Raw genomic sequence first — 13,274 nt, 5'->3', positions numbered from 1 at the left:
GGAGATCTCACTGTGTTCATTTAGTCTGTTGGTATGTAAATCAGTTACAAAATTAAATAGTGACAAAAAGCCATTAAGCTGTCTCAGTGTTATGCTGGCCACTGGAAGGTCAGTCTGGTGAGATTTATCAAACACGATTTCCTGCTCCTTTCATTTCTGAGACCTAGAAATGAGTGCTAGTAGCTTTAACTGACATTAGCTGAAATTTGCATTACACAATAAAAACCCAAGTTTGTATTTGAGATTTCCTTTTCAATGGAGAAGCTTTATCAACTGGAATGATTTTTTGTTGTTGTTTAATGTTAAAGCAAAACTCGTGTTATAAAGTATCAGAGATAGCATTGTCCTTGCCTCTAGAATAATTCCCATTTCAACCATCTGACATCCAAAATCTTTAGAGAAGTTTATGCAAAACTACCATATCTCCATGTTGTAATGACAATATTTCTGTTACAATTTAAGCAGAAGCATCACACGGCCTTTATATGGTTGCACCACTGTTCCATATGTTGCCTGTGCTTTCGGTCTTCGATAAAGTAAATTTAGACACTGGTTTGCAACTCAAAAGGCCCCAGTAATAAGTGCTGTCATACATTCTTTCTCTTCCTGTTGTGTTCTGTTTGTAAGTAGTCAGTTACTAAGATGTGTGATATGAAATCACAAATAAATAAGGATAGAGATTAGAGTATTATCTTTCGCTCAATTTAATTACAATAGATGTTTCAGGATTTCAAGACATAAGAGGAATTGCAAACTGTGTAATAAATAGAACGTAAATATAAGCTTCTGCCTGCTTTTAGTTTCCTCTTCATTTTCCAGCAGCCAGAGTTAATGCTTTGAAGGTGCATAGGGATGTAAAAGAAACTACTTGTGCTTATGTTCTCTAAAGAAAATTACAATATTAAATTATTTTGTGCTAGAGCTTGTAAGATTTCTCTTTGACATTTGACAGCCTGCTTAACTTCGGGAAATAAGGAAACTTGTATGCAAGTTGCTTTTCTTACCTGTAGATCTATTGATTTTTCCTATTCTTAAATGTTTTTTCTTTTTCTAGGTGTGATGTCTATAAACTGAAATTTGAAGGGAAGACTTTTTATGTGTTTGGAGGTCAGAAAGAGGTCAGGTTAATATTTTTACAGAAATCTGTATTTGATTTGAATCAACTGAAACATAACATAATTTTTTAACTAAAAAAAATCTAAACAATCAAGAATTGTATTTCATATTGTAACTGAGATATAGAATACGTGTGAATGTGAATATTTCTGTTGGCAAAAGAACATCTCATTTGTAAAGGATTGAGACATTTCTCACTTAACATTCATGCAGTGCTGTTTTGATTTCTCCTGGTTTTGGTCATCTATGTAGTCAAGTTTTAATGAATTTTAAAGCACTAAGCTGTATCCATCTACACTAAAGCAGGATTGACATCTGTATATGATTGAAAATTCAGGTGAACATTGATACCTGGATAAATATGAGGTATTTTTCGCTAATGATGATCATCTCCTCAAATCTTGGTCAGCTGAATAGGCTGGACTCTGTCCTAGGTAGCTAGGAATCCTTTCAAGGGGCTCTGGCTATTGAAATTGTAAAGATTTTGTCTACAACATGCTATAAGCCAGGATGATGGCTTTGGGTGCAGTCTAGATGAGGAATAGAAAATTGCAGTAGAAAATAATGCCAGAAGTATCAGTGTCTGTTTGTGTGGTTGCAAAGAGGATTTAATGGTAGGACACAGGGAACAGGGAGAAGTGGATGGTAAGTAGTGCAGCAACTGTGCAATGTCAAATATTGAACACAGAGTCTTTCTTCCTTTTATTCTGGCCTGAATACAGTTGGTACAGATTTATTCTATAAGCCACTTCTTCTCTGCCCCCTCCAAGTATCCTTTTTTTTTTTTTTCCTGAAACAATTGCTTGGGTAGTTTAAATATCAGCTACATGTGAGTTGTACTTTTGTGGTTGAATCGCAGATTGAGGCTCCAGAGGAAAACTTGGTATTCATTGTATCTGGTTCATGATCATGCCATCAAGTACAACTACTTCAATCTTTGAGAATTCAACATTTTCATTACTTTTATTTGCCTTCTTCTCCTTGTGCTTAGAAAAAGGCTGTGCTCTCATTCCATACCTCTACACCAGCAGCCTGCAAGCATCTTTGGAAATGTGGGGTGGAGAACCAGGCTTTTTACAAGTATGTAAATGTCAAGTCATTATCTATACTAAAAGTAAAAAAAATGTTCCTGTGAGTAGAAGGTTGTTCAATGTGAAATGTTCCATTTCATTAACAGAATTCAAAATGAAAACAGAAAATATGCAAGTTAATGTGGAATATTATTTCATTTTAAGCCAGTATTAGAAATTGTTTAAAATCTGTTGAGGCAAGTGGGTTTTGGCAGTGAATAAGTACAGTTTTTCCAGCATGCCATTTTTGCTGCTCTGTAGTGTGATGTTGGATGGACACAGTACTGCACTTGTGTCTGGGAACATAGTTGTTAATCCTAGCCCTGCTGTTGAATACCTTGAGAATTGAAGAAACAATCTATTATACTTAATTCTCTAGGCTGCTATGACTCTAAATAATGCTCCCACTTGAAATCCAAGGTTTAGTAAGAGTTGATTGAAAAAAATATCTCTGCAATGATTTAAAAAAAGAAAATGTTGTTAGACACATTTTAAATGATGCCAGCCATCTCATTTTAAAAAGACAAAAAAAGCTTGTAAATTGACAAGAAAAAGGGAGTTTCTTCCTCCTTATTCCCTAAAAGGGAAGATGAAAATAATTCCTTATTAAAAAGCTCTTATGTGTTCTTTCTGCTCTTCATTGAGTCTGTTAGAACTGTTAAAGGATGCTTCCCTTTAGGCCTGTAGCTTTTATTCTTATTGCTTAGTCTTTCCTTACAACATCTTGCATATTTTTAAAAAATTATTGTTTCTGTGTTGGAGCATATGAACAACAAGGGGCTACTGTAAGGGTAAATACTAGCTAAGTAGGAAAAATGTGTCTTCTGACATGAATGTTAATGACCTGCTTTATTTTGGAGAAGACTCCTTCTTTTGTTTCAGCATGGATATAGTAATATATCAGTATAATCTATTCAATTGATATATTCAGTGAAGAAACAGGAAATATGAGCTGGCAAATAGAGCTATTAATTCCCTCATCTACTGTGTTTGAGACTGAATTAATAAAAAGATTATTAGGAAGTGTTTTCCATTCATTGTACATCTAAGTAGGAAAATACTGCATGGTGTTTGAGCATTTTTATTTTACATTAGCAGAAATAAATATAGATAATAGGAAAAAATTCCCATCCAAAGGAGAGGAATTAGTGCTTGAAGTAAGGATGTCTATGGGAGAGTCATAGGTATATAATCTCTCTGCTCTTATTGTTAAATGGTTGTAATATTAAGTGTTTGGGTTTTGGTCACAAATACATGGTTGCGGTGGTTTTGGCTTTGGCTAGGTGCTTGATGCCCATCCAGCTGCTCTCTCACTCTCTCCTAAACAGGTCAAGGGAAGAAATAAGATGAAAAAGCTCACAGGTTGGGATAAAGACAGAAAGATTGCTTACCATTTACTGTCTCAGGCAAAACAGTTGTGACTTGGAGAAAGTTAATATAATCTGTTTCTCACCTTTTTACTCTATTTTCAAGTATCAATAAAGACAACACTAAAAATACGCCTCACCTCTTTCTTCCCAGGCTCAACTTCACTCCTTTGTTCCCGACTCCTCTGTTTTCCTTGCCCTGAGCACCTAGAGGAGGTGGAGAATGGGTGTTGCAGTCAGCTCTTAGCAGTTTCTCTCTGCTGCTCCTTCCTCCTCATACTTTTCCCCTGCTCTGGTGTCCTTCACAAACTTCTCCAGCATGGGTCCTTCCCATGGGCTGCAGTCTTTTGGGATAAACCTGCTGCAGCATGGCTTCCTCTTCATTGGCCACAATTCCTGCCAGGAGCCAGCTCCTGTGGGGATTCCTCTTCTCAGGCTGCAGCTTCCCTCAGAGCATATCCATCTGCTGTAGTGCAGGTTCCTCCATGGGCTGCAGGTGGATATCCGCTTTGGTGCGGTCTTCCAGGGGTTGCAGGAGGACAGCTGGCCTCACCATGGTTTCTGAATTGATCTTTGGTTTTGTATGTTTTATATTTTAATCTGCACCCTCAGCAAATTTGCTGATGACACCAAACTGGGAGGAAGGGCTGACACACCAGAAGGCTGTGCTTCCATCCAGCAAGACCTGGACGGGCTGTAGGACTGGGCAGAGAAGAAGCTGATGAAGTTCAACAAGGGCAAGTGTAGAGTCCTGCACCTGGGGAGGAACAACCCCAGACACCAGTACAGGTTAGGGAGGGACCTGCAGGGAAGCAGCACTGCAGAGAAGGACTTGGGAGTCCTGGTGGACAACAGGTTGACCAGGAGTCAACAATGTGTCCTTGTGGCCGAGAAGGCCAATGGTATCCTGGGGTACATCAAGAGGAGTGTGACCAGCAGGTTGAGGGAGGTTCTCCTCCTCCTCTACTCTACCCTGAAGAGACCACATCTGGAGTACTGCATCGTGTTTGAGGCTCCCCAGTTTAAGAAGGACAAGGAATTACTGGAGCGAGTCCAGCAGAAGGTTACAAAGATGATCAGGGGCCTAGAGCATCTTATGAGGAGAGACAGAGAGAGCTGGGTCTGTTCAGCCTGGAGAAGAGAAGGTCGAGAGGGGATCTCATCATCTTTATAAATATCTCAAGTGTGGATGTCAAGAGGGTGGGACCAAACTCTTTCCAGTGGTGCCCAACGATAGGATGAGGGGCAATGGGCACAGGCTGAAGCATAGAAGATTCCATCTGAATATGAGGAAAAACTTCTTTACTTTGAGGTTGCCAGAGCCCTGGAAAAGGCTGCCCAGAGGAGTTGTGGAGTCTCTGGAGACATTCAAGACCCACCTGGACACATCCCTGTGCAATCTGCTCTGGTGAACCTGCTTTAGCATGTGGTTTGAACTAGATGATCTCCAGAGGCCCCTGCCAACCCAAACTATTCTGTGATTCTATAACATGTAGGAGCACCTTAAAAACACTGTGAAGTCCTAATTATTGAATATTACTTTGTGGTATAAAAATAACAAAGCTTGTAGTTTGCCTCGTTCATTTTTGCTTATCAGGTTCCTTCTGTGCTGAAAATGTGTCAGCCTCTGTTCTTTTTCTTCAAGGTATGCAAAATCCAGTCAGATCAAGACCATGTCCAGCAGCAAGATATTTTTTAAAGGCAGTAGATTTCGATACAGGTAAGTGTTTGCTCTTTCTTTCTCATGGTAAGCCATTTCAGAAAGTAAGAGAAAAAAATCAGTAACTACTCATGGCAAATTGGGTGCTTTTCCTTCTTGAGGACCTGTTCATACCTAATTCACATCAGAATTTGAAGGATTTTCTGTTGTCTCTTTAGAGTCACTTCTAAATAAACTGGAGGTTTCATGCAAATGTCTATCAGAGAGCAGTTTCACCAGAACAGGGCTCCAATTTTGGTGCAGTTTCTCTAAAAGCCATGGTGCTTGGCTAGTGTAAAGGTTGGATGTCCGCTGTAACTGGGCAAATGCAGACCAGCAGTGCATTAGTTAGACAGTCCAGTCCCACTCCTAGTGTTCTACTACTAAAGGTTGTATTTTCTTCAGTAGCTTTTCAGACAAGTGGTCAGCAATTTTCAGTCTGAGACGTTATATAACCACTACATAGGAATTTATTTTTACCTTACCCTTTTCTTCTTTTGAATGTGACTCAGTTGCTCAGGTATGCATAGTATTTGGCATGTAGTGAGCTCATTTTTGTATTTACCAGAATATTTATTTCACATTTTAATGCAGTGGAAAAGTAGCCAAAGAGGTTGTGGAGGCAAGTTCTAAAATCCAGAGGGAACCTCCTGAAGTTCACAGGTATGTCTTGACATTGAATATTAAAGTTTGAGGACTAAAGATTATTGCTCTTGACAGAGAAATTCTCTTTCCTTTACTGTGAGATGTAATGGCTGTCATTCTGAGCTTCCACAATGAGACATACAAGCCCTGGGAAATATGTGTTGCCAGTGTTACAGAATTCTGACAATAATGTATTGTCTCCTACACAAGGGAACACTGTGCTGCTTTGAAGTTGGGTTTAATCAGTCGGATAAGAAGCTTATATTATTTTCTGGTTTATGACATAGACTGCTATTACAACATTCTGACAGAAAGTACATTCTCATTTCATTTGTAGTTCTTGCCCTGTTTTGAAAAATTCTGGTTTGTGTATGTATATGGGTATGTTTAAAAGTATAGTTGATAGTTTCTCCATAATGCAATCAGATTGAAAAGTAAGCACTTCATTCCATAAAGAGAAAAATTATTAGAGATGTTTTTTCTTCCAGAGATAAAAGATTTTGCTTGTTAGAAATAAGCAGCTAGACTTTCCAAGAAGACTAATGCTTTCTGGTCCTTATCGTTCATTAAAGTGACAGTGAAAATTAATAAGAACCTAATTAAAGTCTTCTAGAAGAGAAGGGAGAGACCAGCAGGGAAAAGCTACTCAAAAAATTTTAAAAGGTTACTGAACTTCCTGAACATTCTACAGCCATGTCTCTGGTTTATAGTAATTTTTTTCAGGAGTAGGGAGTGTGCATTTGGTTTATTTTTAATTGAATATGGCTATTCCATCTATATTTGAGAGAAAAGTGGATTGTCTTTACTAAAGAGTATTTATAAACGTGTTGTCCAGGCCTACTGTGTAATTAATAGCAAGGGCATGCAGGGGTGCTTTTGAACATGCTTTTGCAGAGATTACATTTGCAAATGGGGTAAGTGGTGGTCTAGAATCATTTAACTGGGAACAGAGAAGACAAAATATAAGTCAATCATTGAGACAGGGTAGAATACTTGGGCACACAAATGCATTTTAAGTGAAAATAGTTACTCATATAAGGAAATAGTTGATTACCAACTTTCCATAGGGTTTCTTTTTTCCATAGGATAAGAAAAGGTTTTCAGGTAAAATTAATTTTTATCTTGTACTTTACTTTTATTTGCTTTCAGTATTTAAAGTGTTTTAAACATGTTGTTTAAAACTCTTAGTGTACATAAAGAAACAGATCAGAGGGCAAATAAGTTTATAGGGCGCCATCATATGGATCTAACAGCCATAAATAGTACTGTATATTTTTTTTATGACTAACCTTCTTAAAATGCTTGCATTTATAATATTATTGTAGCTCCAAGTTCAGCTTCTTACAAAGACTGAGAAGAAGTCTAAGGATTTCAAGTGGTTGTTACAGTGCAGGCTTTGAAATGGGAGACAGGTAGATGACTTGTCCTTCTAATAGCACAAGTAGGCAAAAAAACATTGAAAATTTTCAGCTCCAAATAACGCAGGCTTTAGAAACAAGTTACTCTGTGAAAGAGGATTTGGGGTGGGAAATGGTAGATGGTATTTTTTCAGATGTAAAACATTTAGTGGAAATCGCGTGATTGAAGGTAAATACATATATATGATAGCAAGTAAATATATATATTTTTTCTCTCCCTGCGCCCTCTCCCTCAAGGTCAATTCAGTGCCATGGCTGCATTGAGAAAGAAACATGGAGTTGTGATGAGGTTACTGTTCAGTATATTTTTTTTTGGTATTACACATAAAACATTACAGACTGAAAATCTGTTCCAGTGTGTTGTCATGCAGCATTAATGTGGTGCCAAGTTCTTCTGACAAATACGCACTCAATAATTTAATGTATTGTTTTCAAGCCATGCCTGAGGGGGGGATCTTTCGAAGTAGGTGTGGAATAGCAGCCTCATGGATGCTCCCAGGCATGGCTCCTATTTTGGGAGTTGCTCAGTAGCTCTTTACAGCAAGCACAAAGATCCAGGGGATGCATAAGAAGCCTGTGGAGGTACTTTTGGGTTAGAGTGATTGTAATTACAGTAGTATGAGTGAAAACCTTCTTTGGATTGTGAAAATTTGAACTAAATATTTGTTAGAGAGTGTTGACAGAATGCCAATGAGGACATACGTAGCCTTGAGCAAATGTTAATGAGTAAGGAATCATGGCAGTTGTGGAAGAAAGCTTGTTTATTCTCACAGAATATTTAATGACATGTAATGTCACTTAGCATAGGACATCTGTGCCCTGAGTTTACCTTAACCCTCACGAACACATGGTCTCTTCTTTTCACTTGCAATAGGTGCTTTGTTCAGTTTGTTTATCTATGTGGAACTGTAAATTGAGTCTTTGTGCAAACTTCATATGCATTTTGTGAAACTTCAGCACTGTACCTATGTACCATCTGAAGACAAGTAGAATCATTTTCCCTTTCATCTCTGCTTTTGTCAAAAGCAGATATTTTGTAATGTAGTGGTTTAGATTTATTGCTGGACTCTTGCTTCAAGCCTGTATCATGCAAGTCCTCTATAACTTATTCTAAAGAGCCATTTTATAGCCTCTTCTTCTGAAGAACTGGTTGGAGATGTCATGGTTGGGGGCAGCCTCAGTGGCAGTGACCATGAGATGGTAGAGTTCAGGATCCTGTGGGGAGGAAGCAGGGCAATAAATAGGACTAAAATGGTGGACTTCATCAGGGCAAACTTTGGTCTTCTGGAGGCTCTACTTGGAAGATTCCCATGGAACAGGGCTCTAGAAGGTAGGGGGGTCCGAGAGAGCTGGCTAATTTTCAAACATCACTTCCTCCAAAGGTCAAGACCAATGCATCCCTACAAGGAAGAAATCAAGTAAAGCGAGTAAGAGGCCAACATGGATGACTGTGGTCAAAACTCAGGTGGAAGAAGGATGTTTATGTAATGTGGAAAAAGGGACAGACCACCTGGGAGGAATGTAAGGTGGCTGTGAGAGCATGCAAGGGATGCAGTGAGGAAGGCCAAGTTCCACTTGGAAGCAAATTTGGTCAGGGATGTCAAAGGCAACAAGAAGGGTTTCTTCAAGTACATTAGCAGCAAAAGGAAGGTTAGGGAAAATGTAGGTCAACTGCTGAATGAGGAGGGTGCCCTGGTGACAGATGATACAGAGAAACCAGAGTTAATTAATGCCTTTTTCGCTTCTGTCTTTACTGCTAAGACCAGCCCTCAGGTATCCCAGAACCAAGAGACAGAAGAGAAAGTCTGGCAAAAGGAAGACTTTCCCTTGATTGAGGAGAATAGTTTATGCAAACTGGACACGCACAGATCCATGGGCCCTGATGGGATGCACCCATGAGTGCTGAGAGAGTTGGCAGATGTTCTTGCAAAGCCTCTCTCCATCATATTTGAAAGATCTTGGAGAACAGGATAGGTGCCTGGGAACTGGAAGAAAACCAACGTAACTCCAGTCTTCAAAAAGGGCAAGAAGGATGACACAGGAAACTGCAGGCCAGTCCTCACCTCCATCCCTGAAAAGGTGATGGAGCAGTTCAGTCTGGATGTCATCTCCAAGCATGCAGAGGAAATGAAGGTTCTCAGGAGTAGTCAACATGAGTTCGCCAAAGGGAAATCATGTTTGACCAACCTGATAGCCTTCTATGATGGTGTGACTGGCTGGGTAGACTACGGAAGAGCAGTGGTCGTTGTCTACCTTGGCTTCAGCAAGGTTTTTGACATCGTCTCTCACAACGTCCTCATAGGCAAGCTCAGGAGTTGCGGGCTGGACAAATGCACGGTGAGATGGATCATGAACTGGCTGGATGGCAGAGCTCAGAGGGTTGTGTTAAATGGTGTAAAGTCTGGTTGGAGGCCTGTAGCAGGTGGTGTTCCCCAGGGGTCAGTGTTAGGTCCAGTCCTGTTGAACCTGTTCATCAGTGACCTGGATGAAGAGACTGAGGAAGGGCTGACACACCAGAAGGCTGTGCTTCCATCCAGCAAGACCTGGACGGGCTGTAGGACTGGGCAGGAGAGAACCTACTGCAGGTGGACAACAGGTTGACCATGAGTCAACAATGTGTCCTTGTGGTCAAGAAGGCCAAAAGGTATCCTGTGATGCATTAAGAAGAGTGTGACCAGCATGTTGAGGGAGGTTCTCCTCCTCCTCTACTCTGCCCCGAAGAGGCTGCATGTGGAGTACTGCATTGAGTTCTGGGCTCTGCAGTTTAAGAAGGATAAGGAATTACTGGAGCGAGTCCAGCAGAGGGCTACAGAGATAATTAAGGGTCTAAAGCTTCTTTCTTATGAGGAGAGACAGAGAGAGCTGGGTCTGTTCAGCCTGGAGAAGAGAAGGTCGAGAGGGGATCTCATCATCTTTATAAATGTCTCAAGGGTGGGTGTCAAAAGAGTGGGACCAGACTCTTTTCAGTGATGTCCAACAATAGGATGAGGGGCAATGGGCACAGACAGAAGCATAGAAGATTCCATCTGAATAGGAGGAAAAGCTTCTTTACATTGAAGATGCCAGATAACTGGAATAGGTTGCCCAGAGAGGTTGTGGAGTCTCCTCCTCTGGAGAAACTCAAGACCTGCCATTCCTGTGTGATCTGCTGTAGGTGTACCTGCGCTAGCAGGTGGGTTGGAACATATGATCTCCAGAGGCCCCTTCCAATCCCAGCCATTCTGTGATTCTGTGATAGTCTCAGTAATGTGATTTTAGGCTAATCGACCTCATGAGCGAAGTGAAACAGCAGCATTCTTCAAACTTTCTTAAGAAAGTTCAATACCTGCTGCCAGGCAAGCCTGTTAGAGCCAAGTAAGACAGGACAGAAAAGCAGCCTGAGCCCCAGGAGGCGCAGTGTAGAGGGAGTGTGTCTGCGGTGCGTGAGAATGAGAGCACTGCTTGTCAACTGAAGGGATCCAGTTGTTCCGCTTTAGTCTGCAATGCTCAAACCATAACAAATCCTTTACCCAGTCCCAGAGGCAATGGAACAACATCAGGAAAATTATTTGTATACTCTCTGCCTTTCCCTTCCTTGAAGCCAAATACTATTGTGTGCTGTGCGGTGTGGAGAGGAGCAACACACAGAAATCCTGCATGAGATCAAAAAGAGTCAGGTTGCAGAAAGGGAAGTTAATCAGCACAAAACCATCTCTTACACTTCAGATGTTGAAAGGTTTATATCTGCTGAGGGGGCCACATGACACAGCTGAAAGCAGCAGAGGTTGTTATGACAGCTCAAGGCCTCCTGTAATACCTGCAAAACGATACTGCAGTGAGACATATTGGACTGCAGTTGTTTTCTTTGTGAATAAATTGATCCTGTTCTACCTGTTCTTTTAGAACCAGCATTACCCAGAGTCGCAGTTCTCCCTCCTTGAACAAGCAACTCATAATCAACATGGAACCTCTACAGCCCCTTCTTCCTTCTCCCTGTGAGGAGGAAGAGGTTCCTTTAGATGAAGGTAAGTCACTCAATTCCTGTCAAACACTACCAATGTTTATTATAAAACATGGAAGAAATGTATGTTACTGGTGCAGGGATATGGGAAAAGTCTATTAATTTCCATTAGGAGTACACCATTAAGCCTGTGCACATCATACTGGGAAATGATCACTAGCTCAAGGAACTGTGCACAAGCCTCATGTGAGATACTTTGTGAGGAAAGTTACTGCTGTTACACTTTATGTGTCAAAAAAGGAACTTAACAGGAAATAAATAATCTCAGCATAGCACCATTTTACTAAATAATAACTGTAGTTATTCAGGAGTGAAAACTGGCAGTTTACTGCTAGGTATGTTGTTTTTCTTGCTTCCCTCCGCTTTTATATTTATTTCTTTCTATTCTAAAGTTAAACTCTCTAAAGAAAAACTCTCTACTATTTAATTTGATTGACAAAAATGTATGTTATTTGACAGTCAGTTAGGAAAGATACTCTGCTAATTTAGTCCCATTGACAAAAAGGGATGTTATTGGAGGATCTGTTTGAATGCATTTTGTAGAACTTTTTTCCATGTATTTGTTTACTCCTTGATATTTTAAAAGTCTCGTTTAACACCTCTCTTTTTGAGATACCATTACAAAGAATGGTATGAACATCTTAGACAGCTTAAATGAGGGCTACTGCATTCTTCCTGATAAAAAAGGAAGCCAAACAAACAAAACATAACAGTGGTTCTTACTTGAGGTGTAGTGAGCTAATTGTTTCAGAAGTTGGGAAATAAGACCTCTGCTCTTGCTCTGGTTTGGTAAAGTAATGGGAAACAGAAAACAGCAGAGCAAGTATGTTCATTTTCATGGGAGTACATCCGAATTTCATTTTCTAGGAGTCATATTAACATGTTTTGTTCATACTTTGGAGTTTCAATAGTGAACGTAGTAAGAACAGAGTAAATTCTATTGTCTGTATACTTAACTTATTATAATTCCTAGTAGTGGCTACGTGATGTATAGTTAATTTTAATAATTACTTGTTTATCTCTGCTGTGAAATACCCATATTTGAGAATTCACTTTCTGGCAGCCATGTACCAACACCGTGTTGCTGCTAGGCAGTTGCTGCCACTGCAGGGTAACAACAGCTTGCTGCTTGTAAGACTGCTGTGCCATACTGAGAACGCTAAGCAATTAAATCCATTTTTGGAAACTGCTGACTTATCGTTGCTATAGACTCACCAGAGAGTGCTGGTTTCAAATGTGTGTATTACACAAGTTTGAAAGTCATGTTTTGTTTTAGTCAGACAGATTGTTGTTGTTACTACTATGACTTAATAGAAATATTTGCTGGTGGGTTTCCTGTAGAATATGTTATGCATAGTTAAATACCACCAGCTGCTAAGTTAACAATATTTAGCTCTTTTACAGTATTTTTCTGCAGTGAACTTGGTGATATTATCAAATTGCAGCTTGAACTGATCTCTCAGCTCCCTGACACTGGTACCGTCTCTTTTCCTCACATGCACTCAATCTGCTTCTGTGGATTACCATCTTCTCCCTTGCACCAGCACTAATCACCCCAGGGTGATTGGGAGAATTGGGAGAATAAATAAATTAAAAAAATATTTTAAAAATCCCAACCAACAACCCCTTAACTGTACAATGTCTCACAACTGGCTGACTCAGCTGTTAAGTGGCTGATCAGATTGGGTCGGGCAAGGTCTTGTGAGAGGGTAAGGACAGGAGGAGTGGAGAGGGGAGGCAGCCACTCCTGGAACTGACTCATCTACACTGGAAAATAGTTATTAGTGTGCTACACATGTGCAACAGCCTTGGCATCTCCTAAACATCTGGACCTGTGGTGGGGGTGGACATTGGGGTGCTTTCCAGAGAGCCTACAGATGCTGTTGAGGTCATGGTGCAGCCCTACCTAGTTCAGACGTCCCTCAGCTGCGTGAGTTGGCTAATGCAGCTTCCAGGACC

The 13,274-nt window shown here is 40.2% G+C and overlaps 1 protein-coding gene across 1 annotated transcript in view; it reads left to right on the top strand.

Moving 5' to 3' along the window:
• The window catches only part of FRMD3 (FERM domain containing 3), a 146,747-nt gene that overhangs the window by 114,696 nt on the left and 18,777 nt on the right, over positions 1 to 13,274 (top strand). The window contains exons 9-13 of the mRNA XM_065860621.2: positions 1,055 to 1,118; positions 2,108 to 2,196; positions 5,199 to 5,273; positions 5,847 to 5,915; positions 11,198 to 11,319. Of these exons, the coding sequence (XP_065716693.1) occupies positions 1,055 to 1,118; positions 2,108 to 2,196; positions 5,199 to 5,273; positions 5,847 to 5,915; positions 11,198 to 11,319 (419 nt within the window). The remainder of the gene's footprint in view (positions 1 to 1,054; positions 1,119 to 2,107; positions 2,197 to 5,198; positions 5,274 to 5,846; positions 5,916 to 11,197; positions 11,320 to 13,274) is intronic.

This window comes from Patagioenas fasciata, chromosome Z, assembly GCF_037038585.1.
Source record: "Patagioenas fasciata isolate bPatFas1 chromosome Z, bPatFas1.hap1, whole genome shotgun sequence".
NCBI classification, from domain to species: Eukaryota; Metazoa; Chordata; class Aves; order Columbiformes; family Columbidae; genus Patagioenas; species Patagioenas fasciata.
This window is presented reverse-complemented; position numbering and strand designations above follow the sequence as displayed.